This window comes from Thermobia domestica, chromosome 16 (assembly GCF_964235325.1).
Source record: "Thermobia domestica chromosome 16, izTheDome1.hap1.1, whole genome shotgun sequence".
NCBI lineage: Eukaryota > Metazoa > Arthropoda > Insecta > Zygentoma > Lepismatidae > Thermobia > Thermobia domestica.
This window is the reverse complement of record NC_137469.1, coordinates 120,869,105-120,895,576: the sequence shown is the minus strand read 5'-3', so window position 1 is coordinate 120,895,576 and position 26,472 is coordinate 120,869,105. Positions and strand designations below refer to the sequence as shown.

The window sequence follows — 26,472 nt, the reverse complement described above, 5'->3', positions numbered from 1 at the left end:
GTATGCAGTATGTAATAAGCAAATACATTACATACACAATTAATTATAATGTCAGTTAAATATGGTGTTCATTGGTCAAAACACTCCAAAAATAAGGTTCATCTTAGACTGGAGAAATGGTTATCCTTCCTTTTTCATTAATGAAACAAACGCCTGAGACATATACAACCCCTATAAACAACAGTGTGGTGTTGGAATGTATAATGCGTAGGATGTGATGCTTTAGTTATTTTTTAATTTCAACATTTCCAATGTACCCGTAAAAATGTAATAAAGAAATAATGGCCATGTTTTTAAGCATTCAATTAGAACTGGAAAATATACATGAAATTTGCAATCGATAAGTGAAAACGTCATCTTTCTAGAGCCTGTAGTTTCCGAGATCTCATTGTCGAAAGGATTGACCACAAACATATAAACGTATACAACATATAGTTTAAAAGAACTCGGAAGATGGCAGCACAATTCACGTGCATTGATTTTAGAGAGGGCTTATTAACATACAAAGGCTTTGAACAACCTTTCATCAGACATCAGAAATGGAAAAGGGCATGAAACAGAGAGGTGTGATAAGCTTTTTCACTGTTGAGGGACGCGAAATTAATTGTCATATGAGTACTATGTATACGAACACAGCATCTCATATTCACATGCTCTGGAGTGCCCTAAGAGATTCCAAAAGAGACGTGTATCAGTGCAAGATGATCCTCGTCCAGGACAGGAAAATTGTATCATTAGTCCTGATGTTCGTACTTTGGTTAGAAAGCCTGTAAACATCTTCCGTACAGTCCGAATCGCTCTCCAGCGAGTTCCACATTTTTCGAGAGCTCAAGAATGAAATTATTGGACATCGGTTTGCATCGAACAATAACTTGTGTAACTGAGTTTTGATGTGGTCCGTCAACAGCTTACAAGTTATGTGAGGGATTTAATAAACCGTTTCATCTTCCTGTGAGAAAGGGTGTAGAAATTACTACTATTCTGAGTTAGTACATACCTTTTCTGAGGATGATGTGTTTTTATTTGACCGCTCCCATTAGTTCATAGAACCGACATATATATTGTATTAGTGTAAAAATAAAGGAGGTATTCATTATGGTATTAGTGTAAAGGTAAAGCATTAACGCCTATTGAGACTGTAGAATGAAAAAATATGTATTATGGAAAACTAGTTGTTCCGGTATTTTAAGGAACACGTAAGAAGCATGTTTACAAAATATTGTACAGTGTGTCCATATATTTATTACATAAAAGTAACCGTTGAAAGAATTCATATTACTTGGAGAAATGTTTCATATAGCACTGAATTACGTATATCCTCAAGTTTGTTTTTATAGAGGTTCTATCTCGGCACTTTTCATCACATGGCACCAGCAATCGATTTTCTGTCAAATCTGTTAAATCATGTCTGCATCAATAGGTGCAAGATATCTTGTATTATTCGATCCCACAACTCGTCGTCCTTTCTGGGAAACGAGAGAGAGAAATGCGTTCTTCAATGTCACACCACATATCGAAATACATTGGAGCAAAATGAGGCGAACATGGTCGCAACGGAATAGTTCCTTCACAACCAATTTGTCGTCACTTCGGTTGAGATAGACGGTAACTCCATGATCTTTTTTAAAAAGGCAAACTTGTCTCATTTTGCTGGAAAATAACTACATATTTGTCTTATTGTAATTGTGACATTAGACAATTCTAAACCATGTTCAGGTATCACTTGCCAGGGCAGTGGACTTAGCGAAAAATAAAGGGCTTTTCCTCATGTTTAAGGTATAAAACACATTTTCCTTTGGTGAGTTCCGTATATATTCGATCACCACATGGATTCTGCTCACTGTGTACTCGATTTTGCCTACGGACTTTACCGTTGATGTGGAATGTGGCCTCGTCAATTCTCTTCAGGAAATGATCTTCAGTATCAAACTGTTCATCATTTCATCTTTTAATTTACCTTGAACTTTTTTTAATGACACTCAAATCTTACAAAAGTTGCAATTTGTAAGTTACAAGGTTTTAGATTTCAGCTGCTTATACAACTCTAAGCTCGCAAGTCCAGTTGATTTTCGTGTCCTACGGATACAAGCCAAAAATGCTTTCCGCACTTGTTCTACGTTCTCTTCATAAATTGCAAGTCTACTTTGTCCTGCTGTTGTGTGTGCTATACCACCGGCAACGTTAAAATTATTGTACCATGTAATAACAGTTTGTCTTTGGAAGGCTCTTTGTGATGAAGTGTCCTGAAATTTCTCTGATAGTAGTAGCCGATCGGGATACATGAAACCACAACCAACACTCTGCACTATCTGGAACTATGCGGACCGATGTATACTGACGTCAACGCGAGCGCCATCCAGTGACAGCGTACGAATCTTACAAACAATGTGTGACATTAAACTGTACTGGTGTCAGTGCTGCATAAGATATTTCTGTAAATAATACATTTTCTTCACAATTAATGGTTACTTTTGTATAACTAGTACAGGGTGGCCACAATATTCCGTTACCCCTGAAAATAAGTAACACAAACCACTAAACGTACGTAAATAACTACAAGGAAAGAACTGAATGACATGAACAAGAATGCTTTCGAGAAGTATTGAGATAGGAAACATTAAGTGTCAAAAGGATCAGTCTGAAAACTGTCATTCTCATGACAAAGGATAATACGCACCAGGTTCTGTGCGACATTTTGTAGTGCATTGCAGATGTAACTTGAGAGAAAGCTTCTTTCAGAGGTTCTGTCAGTTCGGCTTTGCATCGCAACGGTTTTGTGCAACGATGCTCAATATGAACCCCCATAGCGCATTATCAAAGGTGGTGAGGTCTGGACTTCGTGGTAGGCAGGTAAGTGGTGCGGGTAGATCCGGACTACCAGGACCAATTCAATGCCCAGAAATGATTTTCGTAAGATATTCACGTACGGCTAGGGCATAATGGGCAGGTGCCCCATCATGCTGAAACCAATATGTCTCTTTGATTTCGAGCTCCTTCAAGAGAGGAAGAAACCAGTTCTGCAAAATGTCCCGGTATCGCTGGTGATTCATAACACCGCAGAAAAAGAATGGTCTAAACACGCGTCTGCTGACCACGCCTGCTCATATCATCACATAGGGAGATTCTGTTCCAACTCTACATAAATGTGTGGCTTTTCTTGGACCAAAAGACCACATTGAGTGCGCGAGAACTGCTGTAAATTGCACACTCACCGGTAAAAATCACTTTGCCGAGTTTTGGTATTGTGTCGAATGCCTGAAGAGGTCTCGCACATGCCTCCACTCTCCGATTCATGTCTGCGTCCAATGACTCTTGCGGGTAATAGAAAAACTTACATTAGCATTTATCAAGGGGTAACGGGACTTCGTAAACACCCTGCACATTGCACATAGACACGCACGCGTGTAACAATTTTTTCAGAATAATACTGCTTGAGAAGTATTCTTAGCTACATTCAGCACCATTTGTAGTGCATTTGTGCCAAATACTTGAAAACTTCTCGTCACTATTAAAGCAATATTATACATCCGACTTACTTGTGCCCAAAAATATTCATTCTCTAAATTGTCCTTCTTCTTGTGCAGGTTCTCCAGAGACTTATGTCGATTCAATTTCTGTTTCCAGAATTTGACTTCCTTTTCCGCTGATTTCAATTCCTGTAAAAAAGATTTTAAAAAGTTGCGTTATACAATTTTCTTTTTCTCTGAAGTCACATTTGAAAATGAATCAATTACAAACCTCCACATGCTGAACATAGCGGAATGAATGTGTTCATATCTTATTATATGTTAATGAAACAATTTACAGGCTCTATTGTACTTTTGCATGCAGCTGCGTTCATCCTGTTTCTCGACCTTTCAAACACACACACATATATACAAATAAAACTTAGAGAACGCTCACCATTTGAATAAAAAAATTAGTACAGTGATATCCTCTCCCCGGAGTTGCACAACTGTTTTTCCTCTTTCCCAGGATCTAAGAAAACTAAAATATGGTTACATGTGGTTTCACCTGGCGCGTCCTCAGGTTGCGGATCGAGGAGAAGGTCTCTAGATTTAGAGGTTAGCTGCGAATATACTAAATAAGCAGTCGCGGCCAGCCGACTAGGAGTGGTCCTCCAGCTTGGGGGTTTGGGTAAGGCTAACAAACTCATCCTGTAAAAAAAAAAAAAAAACACTTGTTCAGAAATATTCCCAAAAGCCTCGGACAAGGACTGATAACTTGGCACGACCTCTGCAAAAGAAAATGGACATGAGATTTGGAACATGGAATATTAGGAGTCTTTATAGGATAGGCGCGTTAAAATCCGTAACGAGTGAGTTAGAGAAATACAGGATGGACGTAGTAGGAGTTCAGGAAGTTAGGTGGGAAGGAAATGGATCTGTGAATTCCGGAAATTTTACGTTCTTTTACGGGGAAGGAAATAAAAATCACAGTTAGGAACAGGGTTTTTCGTTCATAAACGTATATTACCAGAAATTAAACGGGTTGAATTTGTTACTGACAGACTTTCTTTTATTACTCTTAAGGGACGGTGGTATGATATTATTGTCTTAAATGTACATGCCCCAACTGAAGATAAGGATGACGATATAAAACACAGTTTTGGCGAAGAAGTGGAACGGATATTTGACCAACTCCCGCGAGACCATATGAAAATTTTATTAGAGGATTTCAATGCGAAGGTAGGACGAGAGGTCATTTTCAAACCGATTATAGGGAACGAAAGTCTGCATAAGGAAAGTAATGACAACGGTGTTAGACTCGTGAACTTTGCAACATCCAAAAACCTAATCGTGAAAAATACAAAATTCCCACATCGCCACGTTCATAAATACACTTGGACATCACCAGACGGGAAAACACAATCAAATTGATCACGTTTTAGTAGATAGAAGAAGGCAATCTAGCATAATTGATGTCCGGTCGTTTAGAGGGGCTGATTGTGACACTGACCACTACCTGGTAGCAGCGATAATACGAGAGAGGTTATCGTTGAATAAAGGTAATATTCAATGTCCGAAAACGGAGAGATTCAATTTAAAGAAATTAGAAGAGAGCCAGGTAAGAGAGAAATACCAGATTGAAGTTTCGAATAGATTCTCGGCTTTAGAAGATTCGGAGTGCACTAGTGTTGAGGATACTTGGATTGAAATTAGAGATAGCATTAAAAGTTCAGCAATAGAAAAATTGGGATACGCGGAAATACGTAGGAATAAACCATGGTTCGACCAGGAATGCATAAAACTAGCAGAGAAGAGAAAACAGGCAAAATTACGCTGGCTACAAAATCCGAATAAAATAACTACACAAAATTTCGCAGATATCAGGCGGGAAACTTTCAAAACTTTTAGAACAAAGAAACGCGATTTTCTGAAAGCTAAAATTAAGGAACTTGAAGATAATAGTAAAAATAAAAACATCCGGGACATGTATAAGTGAATCAACGAATTTAAGAAAGGCTATCAACCTCGTGCTTATATATTAAAGAAATCTGACGGTACAGATCTCACTGACACGGATAGCATCTTAAATAGATGGAAAGATTTCTTTGATGATTTGCTTAACACGCAACCAAAAACTAGTGTGCGGGGAGAAAAGGAGATACACACCGCAGAACCGTATATTCCAGAACCCAACCGAATAGAAGTAGAAACCGCTATAAAGAAATTAAAGACACACAAATCTCCGGGTGTAGATAAAATTCCGGCTGAGTTAATTTTAGCTGGATGCGAAAACTTGTGGAACAAGATACACAAACTCATTCTCCTTATCTGGAACAAGGAAGAATTGCCACAAGAGTGGAAAGAATCAATCATTGTTCCAATTCACAAGAAAGGCGACAAAACTGATTGTAATAATTATCGAGGCATTTCTCTTCTGTCAACATCTTATAAAATCCTTTCAAATATTCTATTAGCAAGACTGACTCCATATGCAGATGAAATTATTGGAGATTATCAGTGCGGTTTTAGACGAAATCGATCAACTATCGACCAAATATTTACCATTCGCCAAATACTCGAAAAGAAGTGGGAATATAACACCCCGGTACATCAACTATTTATTGATTTTAGAAAGGCTTACGACTCGGTTAGGAGAGAAACATTATACAACGTTCTTACAGAACTTGGAATACCGAGAAAACTAATTAGATTAATTAAGATATGTTTAAATGAAACCCAAAGCAAAGTCCGGGTAGGAAACTTTTGTCCACAAGCTTTCACGTCGAAAATGGCCTGAAACAAGATGCGTTGTCGCCATTACTATTTAACTTCGTTCTGGAATACGCTATAAGGAAAATCAAAGATAGCAACCAGGGCCTACAGTTGAATGATATTCACCAGGTTATGGCATATGCTAATGATGTAAGTTTAATAGGGGATGATAGGAGAACAATAAAAAGAAATGCAGAGATCTTATTAAACGCTTGCAGGGACATGGGTTCAGAAGTAAATGCAGAAAAAACCAAATACATGGAAGTGCGTCGGGACTCTAATACGGCAAATTATGGATGTGTTAAAATATTAAATAATACTTTTGATAAAGTGGATACTTTCAAATATCTAGGATCAATATTAACAGAGGAAAATCATATTCACGGAGAAATTAAAATGTCGACTAAAAGCAGGGAATTCGTGTTACTATTCGGTTCAAAATCTCTTGTCGTCGCGAATTCTGTCGAAGAATTTGAAGCTTAAAATATATAAAACGATAATCATGTCTGTTGTTCTGCATGGCTGCGAAACATGGTCACTTACTCTGAGAGAAGAACATAGACTGAAAGTATTTGAGAACAAGATCCTGAGACGAATATTCGGACCCAAGAGGAACCGGAATGGGGAATGGCGGAAACTTCATAACGAGGAACTACATAATTTATACGGTTTACCCAACATTGTTAGGGTCGTCAAGTCTAGGAGGCTTAGGTGGGCAGGTCATGTAGCTAGAATGGAAGAAAGTAGAAACGCTTTCAAAGTCTTTCCTGGAAGACCAACCGGAAAACGACCATTAGGAAGACCTAGGCGCAGATGGGAAGACAATATTAAGATGGATCTCGCAGAGATTGGAATACAAAGTAGAAACTGGATGCAGTTAGCTAAGGATAGAAGTCAGTGGTGAGCTTTTGTGAACGCGGCATTGAACCTCCGGGTTCCATAGGCCATAGAGCTAGTTTAGTTAGTTAGTTAGTTAGCAAATAGTTTACGAGTGCAGCCTAACATTTTAATTTTTCTCCCCCTTCCCCAAATAAAATTTACTGGATGAAAGACTGGGGATAATATACATGAGAAGTTACCAACGTGTTACTTTTTTTCTAATTTTTTTATTGTTTTATCACTGTTTCATTTGAGACTTTAAATATAACATTTAATCCCTTCGGTCCCTGTGTCCACATTTGTGGACACAAATTGATATATTTTTCCTGATTGTTTCGTTAAATCTGCTCGATTAATTCCTGGCGTACACACGCATGGACGTCTGAACACTAAATACTTTTTTTCGGTAAGCTTGAGTGCAATCGGCAGCTACTCTTCAATTATTTGAGATGGCAGGTGCTGATGGAACACAGGCTTTTGTAAGTCGGAAAAGTAATTATTATTTTCGCCCATAAATATTATTGCTACGATCAAGGTTTTTTGTGATAAACAATTAAAGTTTCAGAGACTTGTTGGCGATTATTAGCTTCGTTTTATCTCTGATGAACAAGAAATAATGAGAAGTTATTTTTTAATGTGTACAATTGTGTACGCTGATTTTACATTTGGCAGTTGTTCTCTATATTTTTTCGTATAATTCTTTAGGTTTGTTTTGCTGCAATATGGTACATGCTAGAAACAAGACACGATATAAATGTATCGAGAGAAGTAAAATATCTATTATTAACGATAACATTATTTCATTTTCATTATTAGAAAGTATAGGAAAATTTGTAACTACACTAATTTCTACTATTGATACAATAAATATTGCAAGTATATATAGTCAATGGTTCCATTCTTTTCATTCGTAGGAGAGCTAACAATAGAAGATGTTCTAGATTTGCTTCAGGGTTCATATATCGTTGATTCAGATAATGATCCAGATTTTATGGATAATGAGTCCAATAACTCTAGCAGTGAAGATAGCGATAGCAGTGTTCCAAAAGACGAAAATGCAATAAATTGTTTTATTCGTTATCTATTCTAAATAACTGAATTACTTACACAAGGTTATTCCCGAGCTTTTCGCATTTTTTCCAGTTTCCTTATTTTTTAAATTTTTGTACCACCAAGCTAATTAAAATTCGAATTTGAAGATATCTTACTACAGATGATAAAAGTGGCCAAATATTAAAATGATCGTCCCTCATTTATTTAAATGGTACAAAATTTGTTCATGGTTGGACAAAATGGTCAAAAGTAGACAAAATTCTTAGCTAGTTAAATTTCGAATTTGAAGATGTCGGACTACAGGTGATCGAAGTGGCCAAATTTTGAAATGAACTTGATTGGACAAAAATGGACAAAAATTGGACAAAATTCTGAGCTAGTTAAAATTCAGATTTTAAGATGTCGCACTATAACTAAATGAACCCGCTTGTGTTTGGCCAAATAACCTCATGTAGGTAATTCAGTTCTTTCAAGTAGATAACGAGTAAACAATTTATTGTATATCATTTTCGTGTCTTGCAACACCACCATCCCTATCTTCATGCTAAAATTACTCGAGTCATCATCCATAAAATCTGGATCATTGTCTGAATCGTCGATATCTGAACCCTCAAGCAAATCCAGAACATCTTCTGTGGTTATAGCACGGCCAACAAGAGATGGTCTCTGACGTTTCTTACCACAGGCGGTGGGACATTGCAGCCCCTACTTTGATGCCAGTATTACCAACCACGATCACTCTGTCTTCTACCATTAATTAAATTGACACTACAGTTGCACCGAAAATAACCTTGATACGCGAGGAGTGGCAATGTCACTGCGAGCTGTCAGAGACGTTCTCTTACTGGACGCACTATAGCTCTCCTAAGAATGAAAAGAACGAAACCATTGACATAATGCTTGTTTTTGAAAAATGGAGATGAAAATTTCTTTTGTTTCTTCCACAGAAAATGAGAAAATGGAAATTCAGAAACACAACAAACAATTTGGTGTGTCATGTTATGTTCTCAAGAAAGGAGAAAAATGTTAGAAAAATACTAAATAAAAGTATTATATTTAATAATAAAGTATTCAGTTCATGCTATTCTAAGTATATAAATGTTGCCGTTATTTGCTTTGTCACAACAACGTAATAATGTCAGAAGAAAGGCGTAGTATAGCAAAAAACGGAATAAAATATATTACAATTGTTCACAAATATTTAAATATGCAATTACTTGTTATTGAACCAATGTCCACAAATGTGGACATAATGTCTTTTTTGTGAAACAATAAAAAAATCAAATTCTGATAAATAAATTGAAAAGTATGATTTTAAATGATGCAGCATACAAAAAATTGAAAGATGGTTTTATAAGGTTGGTAGTCTGGGGCTGAAGGGATTTGGAACGAATATCAGTACAAGAATGATAAATACATAAAGATTAAAGCACATCATGGAAGCACTGTATTGGTCATCAGCTATTAGTTATCTAAAATAATGTTTCGTATTTTCATCGTACAAAGACTAAAGCAATACTATGAAGTAAAACTATCTGGAAAATCAGAAACAGACCCGATCAGAAGCATTAATCTGTCTCCAACGCTCGGACAGACTAAACATCCTACGGTGGGAAGGAACTCGAACCAAAAAAGATCTTGTCGAGGGTTCTATCGTCCTTGCAAATGATCACACGAAATGTTATGGATATGAAATTAGTAAAACATTGCTAATTCAGGGCCACTGTATTCGAAAATCATGTGTAAAAAATGGAGGTTAGACCATGTTTTCGAGCTAGAGCTTAGCCTTATGTTTTTCTACTCAGTGTAGGGTTTTCTACGTATACTGGAATTAGTTGGCAACACTGCAGGCGCATCACATTGTATTTTAAACTACGGTGTCTACTTTTCCTGCATGTGTATTTATGACGTGGTACGTAACCCCTAACAAGGACTTTTAGTTCTTATGAATTATACACAAATTGTATAAGTAATTGGTGTGTTTGGTTTGTGGTGTAATAGTGTGTTTCAATTGCTTACATGATAATCGCGCTCTGGTAGTTTCAGTTGGTATTCTTTTGTTCTAGACAATTAAAATAATTTCTCAGGCCTGAGTTAATAATTCGAATAATTTCCGCTATACTTGCGGTGAATTGACATGAGATTTGAGGAAGTACACAATTACGCGATTTGTAAGTCTAAAAAAAATGGCATACTTCTTACATTTTGGCTATAAGACAGGGGATGAAGACAAAAGGTGAGCACCACACGTGTGGTACACTCCGTGCTCGCCGAAACTCGAAGCGTGAATGAATGTATAAGGACGTAGTGGGACTATGCCGTTTCCAGTCCCCGTGGTTAGGAGGGAGCCTAGCAATCACACTATTAATTGTTATTTGTGTTTGGTACTTCCTATTGTCAAGGAATGTTCATGAAGAAAAAATGAAAACTTATATACCCTAGTATACCCTCTTCAACTTCTGGCTAATCTCCAGAAAATGTTTCTATGAATTCTAAAGAAAAGAGCAGACTTTCTTGAATTAGGGAAGAACAGCAGCCATCAAGAGACACAAACTACTTGTCGAGCACAGACTTCCCATTTCATAAAACAATACAAGCTGAACTTAATGATCTCACCACAGATCTAGAACTCCCTAAAATAAGTATTTTGTATTCTTGTTTATATATAAAAAAAGATGTGTTCTATGATACATATAGCTAAGGAGTGGAATGCGAAATACAAAATCTACCTAAACAAGCTCACTAGCAAAGCCTCCAATGTACAAACTGTAAGTATGTACTTCGTAAGTATGAATTCTGCCATTTGCAAACGCTGGATCCAAGGTTCCCAGTTTTCCTCCGTAGATTCCAATCACGATCATTTGCTGATAGGCCCTCTTCGCTAATCTAGTTTCGAGCACGCATGCTCTTTTGATGCACGAAGTCTCGGGTTCAATTGCCGGTGGAGAGCATTGAACCCACACGAATTCCATTTTAAACTGTAGGTCTACGTTCCATATAGTAACTGTGTTGAAAAGTGACGCTTAACGCCAATAAACAAACAATCAAACAAGCTGCCTGAGAGAAGTTCTTTAAATGTGGTATATTTCAGTTATTACATCCTTACTGGAACGGTCATACTTCCAGACATTCTTTTGATACTCTGATAGACAAGCAATATTCAGGACCTTAAACATTATAAAATGTTCAAAGTTGAATTTCCTACTTTGTAAAGCACGAAGACAGTAAACCAATGGTCTTAGACACCCTTATCAAACCATCTACTTAATAAAACACATTTCTTTGATGTTATTCATTTCTTGTGTATCATCTATCACAAGTTTCTGACAATCTTTATGGTTAGGCTACATGTAATGTTTGAAACGCCTACCTACTGGACTTCTAAATACTCTCTTTGAAAATAAAATGGAGGAAGTGAACCCTGTTTGTAACATATTCCACATACCAAAGGGTATCTTCTACTGTCTTTCCAATACATTTCTAGTTTTATCCACGTTGCTCTTCTTCTTCTCTGTTTAGGATTTGTTCAGTCTGCTCTAAAACTACATTTCAATAGCTTCCAACTTTTGTTGTTCCACTCCAACACTTCCACTTCACACACACACGCAATATATATATATATATATATATATATATATATATATATATATATATATATATATATATCGAATGTCCAAATTCTTATTCAGAACAACACTTCTGTTATTTTGGGAGGCTAATTTTGCCATCATAATCCTTTTCTTCACTTCTCTCATACCTATATTTTCGTTGATAACAAATTCATCCACTTCTTATACTCTATCCCTTTCAATTCTTAAAGGGGCGGTTATTCCCGTTCTTTCTGCATACATTTTTGTATTAGTTTTTGGCTTTCTTTATCTTGAACTTTAATTTGTTAAAGATATACTTCTAGTGCTTGGAGAATTTTATTTATTTCTTCCTCCGAACCTGCAATAATAGGAACCTCATCTGCAAAATGCACACTGTGAACTTTTACCACATTTATTCAAATACCTATAGTTTTCTTTTACGTTTTACTAATTGTCTCTTCTATAAACATATTTGTGCACATCGGGGGTTGTCAGCCCTTGTAGCTCTATTTAACTAACTACAAATGGATGTAGAGGTTGTGGGCTGACAAACATCTCCTAGAACTTATTTCTAATACTGGAATAAATTGCCTAGGAATGCATAAGTAAAACATGAATTTAGAAAAGATAGTAAACAGACAAAAGGGGTAAAAGAGAAGAAATTGGCTTTAAAATGACTTGCTTGAACACAGCACTCTCTATGTAAAGCGATGTTTCCTTGATCAATCTTGTTCCTGTGATGAATTCGGGTAGACAACGTCCTTGGAGTTATAGTTAGATGAAGTCTCAGGGACTCTGAATGTTATTCCCTCTGAGTGGACTCTTTGCAATTGCAAGGTTCGAATAGGGAATGATTAAGGGTGCCAACTCGGTTGGACAGCTTGGACTAACTCAATTCTTCTTCAATCGCACATTTGGACTTTAAGGCTCATGAACTGCAATAAACTTCTCAGTCGCCCTCTATGGTACCTCTTCCAGCGCTTCGGCTCTGTCAATAGATCCTCTCCAAGCGCACTGTTATCCAACAAAAAGTCAACTCTGCTTTGAGTTCTCGAGTCTGATTGTTTTGTTCAACTCTAACAAGCAACGTCAAGTTGATCAGCACCTAGGAAGTAGAAACACACCCGGGTATGTGGGAAATGTGGTTACAAACGAGGTTTGTAGTTTATTACCTTTGTTAGAAGATGTTTTGAAAATCATCTTACAACTTAATGAATTATTTTATATTTCAACTGACTGTGACAACTAGGTGTTTCCAAACAAATGGGATCTTAATTTCTGACTTTTCAATAAATCTCTCATCATAATATGGCTTCTTCACACACCTTTTCACAATCTTAAATAAATAAGATTTAGAGTGGGTATCCCTGTCTTACACCTCTCCTAATTGTTCTTTATTTGTCTTCTCGTTTCTATCGATTATTGTATTTTTGTTGGTACTTATAACGTAACCAACAAAGTTCTGTCGGTTTTTCTGGAGGTCTGTGTTCAATTGGCACTAACACCATGAGTTGAATGCGAATGGAGATAACACGAAGGTCAGTTTTTGGAGTGGGTATATCCAACATATAACTGGTTGTGGAACTTCACTTACACCGTGAATTTGTGTAAGGACAGAGTGAACATGAGACCTCCACAGAGCGTCATAAGGGTGTGTATGCTGTAAGAGTTCAAACTGGGGTCAAACGCCACTGCAGCGGGGCGGAAGATATGCCAGGCCTTTGGTGAGGGTGTCATGACTACGCGGACAGTGCAGCAATGGTTTAACAAGTTTAAGGACAGTGACAAAACACTCGAACACGCACCGTGTGCCGGAAATCCAACACATTTACAAAATGAAGATCTTCAGGCAACAATTGAAGCGAACAGTGACCAGAAATGTGAGGAACTGGGACTACAATTCAGTGTGAGTGGAGAAACCATTCGACAGCACCTCCATCAACTTGGGAAGCACTACAAGTTTGGTCGATGGGTCCCACTGATTTGACTTCAGGCCAGAAGGCAACGCGAGCAGACACCTGTGTTTCCTTGCTGCCTCGTCTGAGTAAGGAGCCATTTCTGGACAAGGTGTTGCCGTGTGATAAAAAGTGGGTCCTGTAGGAAACGACACGGCGCCGTCATCATTGGTTAGCATCCCATTAACCAGTTTCAAAACAATTGATACCAGTACTGCACCAGAAGAAGGTCTTCCTGTGTGTTTGCTGAACTACTCGAAGTATCGTGCATCGAGAACTGCTACCAGCTGGTCAGAGCATCAATGCAACTGTGTACTCTCAGCGGTTGAGCCGTGTTCAAGAAAAACTCAAAACTCTGGAGCCAGCACCTCTGAATCGCAAAGGGTCCTCCTGTTACAGAACAACCCTAAGCCCGACGTGGTTAGGATGACCCGGGACACTATACTACGCCTTGGATGGAAACACTATTGCATCCGCCATACTCCCCGGTCAGTGCACCGTCCGATTATCACCTGTTCCATTCCTTGGACAATCACCTTAGAGGACGCTATTTCAAATCCCTAGGTGCAAAATGCACTTGATACTTTCTTCGCTTCACGGTCAACCAAGTTCTACTGCGATGGAATCCGTGGCTTTCCAAAACCTTGGCAGAAGGTCGTCGATGCTGAAGGGGATTATTTTTGATCTTCCAGGTACATCTTAGGTGACATATCGATGTTCGAAGGTAGTGAGTGAAAAAGCGACAGAATTTTCTTGGTTACTTTTATACAATGCCAGGATCAGCCTTCTATACTTTTAATATATATTCTTCATTGTTTGAAAAAGAAGCTCTCAATTTACGCTGTCAAATGCCTTTTCTAAATCTATATTTTTTACACATGTTTATCTACTTACTTGAAGTGGCTTTCCAAGAGTAAGCCAAAATGCAAGAATCGCTTCTTTAGTCCCTTTTCTATATCTGAAGTTAAATTACTTAATGTCTAGATTTTCTTTAATCTTCCTTTTAACTCTGTTCTTTACAATATTCAACAAAATTTTAGAGCCATGACAAAGAAGGGATAAATTTCCTTATCTTGATATAGAATAATAAATTATATCACATACTTACTTCCTTTTTGCATTGCAATATGTTCTCTGTACTAAACATATGCAACTGGGAACATTTATATTCCGTCTCAATTTGTCTCAACTGAGTGCCTTTCATAAATAGTTTATATTTATCCCTTGGATCACTGCTATTAAGGAAAGTCCTGGCCATATCCTGATTGAGTATTGAAACAGGATTATCCACCTGAATGTTAAATGCAGAAAGAATACGGTCCAACTCCTCACGTTTTGTAGTTACCACTTTCCCTATATAGAAAACAATGTAAGTTTTTTTAAAAATAAAAATAAACTTATATGGTGAAATCGTAAGTAAATTTCTTCCAATGTGTGTTAAAATATTTTAAAGAACCAAACTTCAGCTATTTTTAAAAATTTTTATACTAGTAAATTTTACTGAGAACTTTATATTTTATGTATGAGTTCATATACGATTGCGTAAAATTCTTTGATGGAGTTACAATATATGTTAGGTTATGTTAGACTATTTTTTACACTCAAGTCTAAGCTATATTTTTTTCTTGAATTTGTTTATTTGCATATCTGTCTGGCTATTTTATTTAATTAATCCTATATACAATTACTGAATGGTAACGGGTGTCCTATAAAGAATGAAACTTTTGAAATGCCCGCCATTCCTTTCTAGTAAATTGGCAGCACTGAATGCTACATGATTTTCATCGATTGTCTTCCTGATTAGTAGTCACGGAGAACCGAATAGTACATGATCATCATCTGTTTTCTGTACGGGTAAGAATTCACAACATTCATCACACATGTAATAAGTTTTCACTTAGACAACACATTGTTCTGGCGTAAAGCGCTCCATTCCTATCCGTACAGAAAACAAATGACGATCATGCGCTATTAGGTGCTCCGTGAATATTAACCACAAAAAAAAAACAGATGAAAATCGTGTAACATTCTGTGCTGCCAACTTATTAGAACAGAAATGGCTGGCATTTCAAAAGTTGCGATTTTATGAGACTCCCTTATATATATATATATATATATATATATATATATATATATATATAAAACTGGTGAATATAATCATCAATAACAAGCGTTTGGTAAGTAATATTAGTTGATTTGGGGTTTAGCGGCTCGTTCAATACCGGGGCTACTGAGATGTGAACCTATTTTGGAACCATATAAGCTCCCACCGGAAATGAAACCCTAGTACGCTGACCCATAGAACCGCGAGGAAATTCTTGGTGAGTAACGTGTATTTACATGAGCAGATATATCAGTAGTTAAAATTTTTTCAAGGATTTGTTATGTTTTAACAGTAAGGTTGAAAAGGATTTAAATCAAAGCAATAGTCTCAATGTTAGTTACGTTTTGTATTTATTTGCCTGTCAATATTAAAGTTTCTGTTAAATCAACATGGAAAATATGAACACGAAAGTGAGAAAATTTGAAGGTCATTTAATGTCCAGGTAAACAGTTCAACTCCGTACATATATTATGGTACAAGAAGCCCGTATTAGTCAATGTTCAGAATGGTACTGGAATAATGATAATTAAAATAAAGGAGACATGGAAAAATATTTCCTAATGCATTAATTTTCAAAATACTATTTCTCAAAATATTTTATTAGTTTTTTAAGTTTATGATTTATAGCTTATTAGCATGTAACAGGGCAATAACCTAAATGAAAATAATTCGGAGGATTCCAAATCACAAACGTGCAAAGATTTTATCGTTAGTTATGTTGAAATATCAACTCTCAATTTCATTACAAAAATCTACACCTACTAAATCTTTGTTATCGTAATTTTTCAAGACTAACAGCACACTACCTTGCTTAAAGTTAAACACATTAGAAAAGAAGTGAATATAAATCAGTGATCTTTCAAACTATGGACACAGATTTTTAAAATTCAAACTGGAAGAGCGCGAAAACAAATCGCAAACATCGAGTTTTCGGATAAACGAACGTTCATTTCTTAATTTCAAAGGAAATACGTATGCGGATACGAAACTACAATAAAATACAGGTTTACTACATCCCTATGTTTGTCAGAGAAGTAAATGTACATCTGTTTTGTGAGTCTGGCATTCCAGCACTTCACACATGACGAATATGAGAATTAAATCAATCAAATGTGTACTGAGGAGCAACAAGAAAAGCCTAATCTGGATAAACACTGAAGAGGTGCACAAGCTATGAATACGAATAGTGCATGGTGTAAATAAAGGACAACACCGAAAGGGAAATCCAGAAACAGTTGCTAAATGGAGAAAAACAGTAGAAATTGTCAAAGTAGGGACGTAGAATACAAATGCGGATAAATATACCAATAACTAAACGTTCACCAAGTAACGATCTTGGTGTATTGCTTAAGGCGCTAGATTACAGACTCAAAGGACGTCAGTTCGAATCTATTCGAAGGAATATATTTTTTTATCTTTTCAAATAATGCATACAACACATTAGAGGTGCTAAAATAGAGCGTATTACGCGTTTAATATGTTAAGTGAAAACGAGTTTAAAATTCCGGTGAAATTTATTAGAGAAGTGAAACAATGAAAACGAGGAAGCAGGCATATTTAATCAGGAGTATATATCAGAGAGCAGTGTTCGGAAAAACTGGAAATTTTCCTCAATTTCGCACCTGTCTCTACGATAGGCAAATTCCTTCAGAAATATGCCTATTGCAGAGAGCATCATGTCAGAAATGCCGTAAAATAAATTTCTATGCACATTTGTCGATCATCACGCTCTGAATCCCCCTCAGTTCGGGCGGCAAACTATGGTTTAGCCTCTCCCTTGATCATATCCTACATCCGCCCCTGTATATATATATATATATATATATATATATATATATATATATATATATATATATATATATATATATATATATATATATATATATATATAGTGAGTGAGAGAGGTGCTTCCGGAACAGAGTGGGATGCTTCCCTTCAAATCAACGAGATGACAAATAGATGCTTACATAATAAGAAGGCCTAATACAAACAGCTATAAAGCATCAAAGTGATAATTGCAAGCATTATCACCTACGATTCCGAGGTCCGAACAACATACCACTAATATCACCAATGCCAAAACATTGTAATTTACACAATTCCCACTCTCCCCAAAAGTGTTCTGTGAAATCAATCACAAGTTTTGGGATGAGGGACCATATTGAGACCACAATATTGAACTATATACATAGACTATTAGCAAATTCGTATTCAGTTATTTTTTTTCCCACAATCAATTTTATTCATATTTAAGATAGCAAAAGCAATATATCCACAAAACGAAGTTATTACAAAACTACGTTACACGTGAATCATACATATTATACTCGTGACTTGTGCTATGCATAGACTAGCCACCGAGACAGACTGAGCCACGTCTTAAGGCAGCAGCGAGGACCGATAGGGATACAGTGCACGGAACAAGCAATGCATTACAGACATTTCAAAAGAAATAAAAATAATAAAAAAGAAAAGATCCCTCTATCACACACTTCATGCTGTAATTCTAACTTTTATTTCCCCATCAAAGTTACACGCCTAGACTATTATACAGTTAGGGTGGCCAAATGTCCTGCTTTTCACCGGGCAGTCCGGCTTTTGCAGGTTCTGTTCCGTGTCGGGCTTAGTAATAGAGCTGGACGCTCATTTGTCCTACTTTTCAGCTCTTGTTATAAATATTCAACTTCTTATTATTATGATGGCTCGATGGATCCAGTCCCAGACATTTCAGAATTTGCAAATTATTTCAATAATTATATTTTTTTAAAGTTGTAAAGTAAGAAAAGTTCAGAGTTCCAAAACTTGGTAGGAAAACCATTATATTGGCATTGAATTTTAACATGTGAATGCAGCTATTTCTAAATGTATTTTTCCCAGCTTGCTTGAACCAAAGATGCCTAAAAGCAATGAATTGATTTGTCATATGTGGGGAAAAGGTTTACAAATTTATAAAGTCCGGTGAATTAATATTTTACTTGTAGTCACAAATGTCTACTTTATTGGTGAAATCAAAAAATGAAACTCAGAGGGAATGGAACTTGAATCCCTACCGCATCCGAGTCATGGATGCTCCCCAATCGGTCACACCGTCACTTGATGATTTAAGGCGTCGTATCTATATACGACGAGTCGAAACTTTAAGATGCTTTCTCTAGGATATTTGTACATATTGCTCTCTCCCAGTTTGTAATATTAACACTTTAAATGTACACTACTACCTCGCGAGAGATGGCCACGAAGTTTATTTACAAAATTCTGCTTTTTCCTTGCTAGATATACTCATCTCAGGTAAGCAAATAGAAAGAAATGAAAAAAGAAGAAAGAAAGAAAAAGGAAAATGCAGACGCTAAAAGTAAAATGTAGACAAATTCACCACTGTTCAGAGGATGCTATACACAATGCACTGAGCAGAGTGTGTCGGAGGTTGTAGTGGGTCTGTAGATTTTGCTGGGTCACGTCCTGTTGTCCCACGACCCACTGATCCACTTACAAATCTTGACCCACATGACCCACTTGGCCCATGACCCACTTCATTTCTCGTGAGAGACTTCCAATTCAGGATGACCGAGACAAGATAGCTTTTGTTAAATACGAAACGAGACGAGACAGAGTCTGTTTTGTCTTGTTTTCCGAGATGATACATGTCCTTGTCTGGACTCGTCGCATTTTAATTGTCTCGAAAGCGTTCCATGGCTCTCTATTGTTCGATAATCAATTATCACTTGTAAATTTCGTTACATTTCGAAGCACCATGGCCTCCAATTTTACTTTTATTATTATGAGGTTTACGAAAGAAAATTAGACGAAAGGAGACGAGATAATTTGTCTCGTTTCGAAAACACGAGATGACACACGGATAGCCACGAGACTAGACGCAGGGTTTGTCTCGCCTCGCTAAAATGAGACAATTTCTGAAGACGCCACGAAATAGGCAATCATGTTCTGTCTAGTGCATCATATGTATTTCTTTTATGAAGTTGTTTTCATCTCATTACCAAATTATTTCTCGAAGTCCGACGTCGGATCATCTTCTTTTTATTGACGGTCATGGTTTCGGAACCTTAGATGATAATGCAATTGTCACTTTGATGTTTTATAGCTGTTTGTATTAGGCACTATTATGTAAGCGTGTATTTGCAATCTCCTTGATTTGAAGGGAAGTATCCCACTCTGTTCCGGAAGCATCTCCCTCTCTCTCTCTCTCACTCACTATATATATATATATATATATATATAGGGGCGGATGTAGGATATGATCAAGGGAGGGGCTAAACCAAAGTTTGTCGCTTTATCCGGTGTAAAATAGGATTGAAGTCCATTTTATCCAGTGTATACCTGAGCGTCAAGTGGGGGCTAGAGCCCCTAATGCCCCTCCCTTGGATCCGCCTACATACATATATGTCTCTGTAATAGGAACATTTCTGAAGAAATTTGCCTATTGTAAAGATATGCGGGAAATTCGGGAAAATTTCCAGTTTTTCCGATCACAGTCCTCTGATATATACCCCCTGACTAAATATGCCTGCTTCCTAGTTTTCATTGTTTCACTTCTCTAATAAATTTCACCGGAATTTTTAACTCGTTTTTTCTTAACATATTAAACGGATAGTACGCTCTTTTTTGCATCTCATGTGCTGTATGAAATTTAACAAAAAATAGAAAAGAAGTTTACTCTTTGAAGTAGATTCGAACTGACGTCCTTTGGATTTATAATCTAGCGCCTTAAGCACTACACCAAGATCTTTGTATGGTAAGCGCATAGCTGTTTATATATTTGTTCGCATTTGTATTTTATGTTCCCACTTCGACAATTTCTACTCTATTTTCTCCGTTTACCATCTGTTTCTGGCTTTCTTTTTCAGTGTCGTCCTTTCTTTACACTATGCAGTATTCGTATTCATAGATTGTGCCCCTCTTCAATGTCTTATTTAGATTAGGCTTTTCTCCTTACCCTTCACTACACTTTTGATTGATTTAATTCTCTATTCTCCATGGTTAGAGCGCAGGAATGCCACACTCAAAAAAGATATGTACATTTACTTTCCTGACAGACGGTACATACCACAACAAAAATTATAACTCTACCGGTCTCTACAGCTGAGCTGCGAGGCTGCGAAGTTGACCCTCTTCCATGTTGGCTTAAATTCATGAATTGTACTTGGCGTCCTGGATGATAAATTATTTAGCGAAACTTTTTTCAACAAAACAAAGGAAAATATGGGCCCCTTATGTTTAGATTTATCAAATAAGTACAATATCATTAGGAAAGATAGGAACCTGACACTAGAAAACAAATCTAAGGGAGGTGGGTGTATAATTTTAATAAACAATAAATACTCGTATACAATGATACAAGTTCCTGACGATAGGTTGGACGTAATAATATTAAAAATTTTAATCCCTGACAATAAACCACTTTTACTATGTTTGCACTATTTACCACCTACACTAACGTTAAAGAATTTTATAGACTACTGTGATTGGTTGTGTTCCTACTTATTGACAATAAAAAGTAATTTTATAATATTAGGTGATTTTAATGCTGGCGGAATTGACTGGAAAACAGGGACTGTAACTGCTAGCAATTTTTATGCTAAGAAAAAAGCAGAAAAGGTAATAGAATTAAGCAACCTTCTCCAATTAAACCAGCTAAATAAGTCCTATGATGCCGTAAATAAAGATAGAGTACTTGACTTGTTGCTGACGAATATAGAAAATAGTACAATAAATTTTAATGTTGAACCATTAACTAAAATCGATCGTTTCCACCCACCATTTGTATATTCATGGAATACTATAAGAAACAATAGCTCAAATAAGAATACAAAACAGACCAGTAATTATGACTTCAAAAAAGCTGATTTCTTGCAGGTTTATTACGGAATAAAGAAAATAAATGAAATTAATGATCCTACCAACAATGTAGATAAAATGTCTGAAAATTTGTATGACAAAATATATGAAGTTTTCGATTCCCATCTACCAAAGAAACTGTATAATAATAATATGACATTAAATCATTAATAAATAAGAAAACAAAATATTTTATAAAGGCCAAACAATCAAATAATAAAATATGGTATTAGAGGTACTCCGATTTAAGAAAGTTGGTCAAAAAGAAATATCTAGAGGCTAGAAAATTTTACTTTTTAACGTTGGAGAACAGTATTTGTAATAACAGTTTGTACTTCTGGAGAACATTCAAACAATCACATAACAAGCAAATGCCAAAACAGATAAAATATAATAATACATCAGTGTCAGAAATTTTAGATATAGCAGAATGTTTTAAAGTTGTATTTCATAATTCTTTTAATTCTGATTCCAACCAAAATAAAAAAATGTAACGTTCTGAAACTGGCAGAATATAATGATAATTATGTACCCATTTGTACTCCATCTTTCACGCAAAAACAAATAATTGAAACAATCAGTAAAATTAAGGGAAGTACTACACCTGGGCCTGATAACATTCCATATTATATCATTAAAGCCTGTAGTAATGAAATAGCGTCAAATTTAGCTATTATATGTAACACATCGTTAAAGACTGGAGTATTTCCTTCAAAATGGAAGCAAATATATGTTGTACCAATATACAAATCTGGTGATAGATATGATGTTAAAAATTATAGGCCTATTAGTTTGGTAAGTGCATTCTCTAAGATTTTTGAATTAATCGTACACCAACATTTATATTTTAATGTAAAGAATATTTTAAGTGATACGCAACATGGTTTTTATAAAGGTAGATCGATTGCAACGAATCTCATTCATTTTACAGATTTTACGTACTTTGCACTAAAAAGTAATTTACAGGTTGATGTTATATATATTGATATGTCAAAGGCCTTTGACTCTATTGATCATAAATTACTTCTGAATAAATTATCAAACATTGGCCTATCACCGTCTTATATTAAATGGTTTGAAAGTTACTTATCAAATAGAACTTTTAAGGTAAAAATTTGCAAGGTAACATCTACTCAAGGTCAAATAGGGAAGGGAATACCTCAAGGGTCTCCCCTGGGTCTGCTTCTTTTTTTCTCTATTCATCAATGACCTACCAGGAAAAGTAAGGTATTCAAAAATACTATTATACGCAGACGACATAAAGCTCTTTAGAATAGTTAATAATGAGTATGATAATTATCTCTGCAGAAAGACTTAGATGCAGTAAACAATTGGTGCGAGAATAATTTATTAACTATTAACTCTGGAAAAACTAGATATATGACATTTACTAATAAAACTCAATACTTTGTCAGTAAATATAAAATTCATGGAGTAAGAATAAACAAAGTAGAACAAATTAAAGATCTTGGTATTATTTATGATAGACAATTGAAATTTAGTAATCACATAAATGATTTAGTACAATCAACGAGAAATAACATAGGTTTTATCTTTAATCAATGGCCTGATTTTTTAAATGGTAGTTCTTATGTGTACTTATATAAGACACTTGTTAGATAAAAACTTGAATTTGGTTCAGACGTTTGGAACAGTTTGTCTAATATACTTATTAACAAACTTGAAGCAGTACAGAAATGTTTTATACGACAACTATGTTATAAAATGAAAAAGGACTACTATTCACACGAGTATGAATATTGGTTAACTTTTTGGGGACTTCAATCTCTAGCAGAAAGAAGAAATTTTGTGGATAAATACTTTATTCAAATGGTATTGGATAATAAATATAGTAGCGATTACTGCTTGGAAAATATAGGAATAAGAGTGCCGTGTTATAGTGTAAGAAGTCAGTCAACATTGGTAGCACTAAATTCAAAACGCGAAATATTGAGAAGAGTGACAATGTCTTATAACAATTTAAAATGAACATATGTTGGAAGAAACAATAGAGCAATTATTTTATTTTATTATATTTTTTCCAAAGATTAATCTGTTTTAACTTCATAACAAGGGTATTCATTTTATTATTATTATATATCTTCAGAATATCTTTATTTATAACATTTTATTCAAAGAACCAATATTTTATGTGGAAATGTGACAATAGGTAACCAGGATCTTTTACATAGAAGATACGAAATTTTAAGCAAAGTTGACTCATTATTTTAACGATAGTTAAATGAAACTTTAATTTCCATAGTTCTGTTAATAGTATTTTATGATATTGACTGTATCTATTTTAATCTTATTTTATAATCAGCTTTAATCTTGTAAGGTGAATATATTAAACTTCTGACAAGGGTCTTAACCTACTAATATTCATTCTATATCACAAATTTTCCGGTCTGTTTTAAATGATTGTATAATAGTCTTAACATAGTGCTGTATTTTTGCCAATGAGCTGTTCACGGCACTGAAAATAAAGTTATTATTATTATTATTATTATTATTATTATTATTATTATTATTATTATTATTATTATTATTATTATTATTATTATTATTTGAGTCAAGGACATTGTTCACGAGCTTCTGAATTTGGGTTGAGGGTTTAGGTTGAATATTCGGGCTCGAGCCAAACATTGTTAAAAATTATAGGGCACTGGCCAAATATCTTCAAAATTGCTCGGCCCGTTTCTAATTGTCAACGTCTCGAGCAGCTCGGCTCACGACTCATTCACTATCGACCCGAACCGAGATGTGAGTCGAGCCAACAGCTCACCCAACCGAGTCGGTTAAAGTACTCGTCTCAATTAAGCCAAACCCAGCAGATGGCTTATCCCAACCAAGCCAGTTCGAGCCGATGTTTCACCCCAAGCGAGCCGGCTCGAGCCATCGGCTCAGTTGAGCCTAGCCGAGCTGAGCTTGTTATAAAAAGTCTCTTGTGGTCTCGCTATCGAGACGAGACGAGATGCGAGCAGTGTCCCCTCTCGTGAGCAACACTAAAAGTATTCAATATTACTGCTTAACTTATATTTCTCATGCCTTTCGCTTTCCAGTATAATCAGGACATGATTTCAAAATGAGTTAAAACGATTGAGCCATTTATCAAACTCGACTCGACTCGAAATTCAACGCCAAAAACAGTGAATCAGCTCGGAACTCAACTCGAGAATATTACCTTTGACTCGACTCGAAACTCGACTTGAATTTTAGTCGAGTTTTAGCTTGACTCGTACCCATCCCTATGCGTTAGAAAAAATGGTTGATTATTACTATTCTGTTAAACTAATTATATAATAATTACAATGTTGTTATGTAAAATTAAAAAAAAAACAGAATATAGAAAAACATTACACTACAACTAATAAAATGAGAACTCATGAACTGGGGAGTGAATCAAAACTTGATAGTAACTCTAAAATCAATACATGCTTTTTAAAGCTAGTTGTTCCAAACGCTATAATCAACGAGACTCTACGATACGCAAACTGATCTGAAAGAACTCCAAGGTCTACTCATCAGTCATATTAACCCTTTACTGTATATCGTTAATTATGGCACCCTAGATGTTGATAAATATTTCCCGCCGGGGCACTACTTTACTTTTAAATTCTATCCACGATCATCTTCAGCTTTCAAAAAAAGTATTCTTTTAAATGTTCGAATGGTAAAATATTTTCGTTCTCCATCTTTATAAAAACAACATCAATCAAAGTAAAATAGACTACCGGTACCATTGCATTCGTACTTCACTCACTGAATGTATTGATTTGGAGCTGTCAAAACTACGACAAAATCTTCCAGGTGCTTGCAATCAGTACACGTGATTTCCCTGAGGCTGTCCTCATCTTCCAAAAACAGCCAGTAGCATTATGCAGGCCCGTAGCCAGCCCGAAAATGTAGGGGGAGGGGCGGTGAAAGTTAGTGGGGGCCCGATCAAAAACTATTATAGCTCATCACCATATTATAGTTCATTTGCAAGCTTATTGTGAAAATTTTAGAGGGGGCCAGTAAAAATTAAGGGGGGCCCGGCCCCCCTAGATCGCCCTGGATACGGGCCTGGCACTATGATCTTACATGTTTCTTTATGTGCGGTGACTAACTGTCGGTCTCTGACATCGTTCATGCTCCATTGCTCCATTCTGAGAAATTCACTTACAGGAAAGAAACATGTAACACGTTATTAAGAAACGTTCCTTACGTTACGTTGCTTTCCAAGACTGATTTACAATATGGTATAGGTTTGTCGTAGTCGGCTCTAGTTTTGCACTAGATGTGCATGTAAATTTTGCTAAAGTAATACACCTTCGTATTTTGCATACAATTGTTTAAGTAATTGATTTAGCTTAAGTAAAATCAGTGTAGAGGGATTCAGCAAGGGTTTTGCTGAGAGTATTCTCAACGCCATAAATGTATAGGCTGGTTTTGGTCGAAATCATTCGTGGCTAAGCGGTTAGCATACAGTTCTTTGGCGTGGGAGATACGGGTTCGGTCTCGGCAGGAGCTCATGTAGTGTGGATCTCACATCAAGCTGTAGGTCCACGTCTCATATAGTTACGCTGCTGAAAGGGGCTGCTAAACTCATAATCAACTTAACTTGGTTTTAGTAACTTTGAAGATTTGGCAGCATCAGTAGAAGCTTCTATGCGTTGTTGTCATCCGGAGCTAGTACTGCCCACTTGTTCTTGAATGTTACATAAGAGGTAACTACAGTATCCTTGTGGTGTCTAGCAGTTTTGCGGGGTTTCTTGTAAGAGAAATAATCCTGTTCAGAGTTTTCATAAAGCATTCTATTACTGGATGTATCTAAG

General features: G+C 36.0%; 1 protein-coding gene across 1 annotated transcript in view; it reads right to left on the bottom strand.

The window, feature by feature from the left end:
* The window catches only part of LOC145672601 (structural maintenance of chromosomes protein 6-like), a 355,639-nt gene that overhangs the window by 212,931 nt on the left and 116,236 nt on the right, over positions 1 to 26,472 (bottom strand). The window contains exons 8-9 of the mRNA XM_081741761.1: positions 14,807 to 15,051; positions 3,537 to 3,656 (exon numbers count right to left, since the gene is read on the bottom strand). Coding sequence (XP_081597887.1) covers positions 3,537 to 3,656; positions 14,807 to 15,051 — 365 coding nt within the window. The remainder of the gene's footprint in view (positions 1 to 3,536; positions 3,657 to 14,806; positions 15,052 to 26,472) is intronic.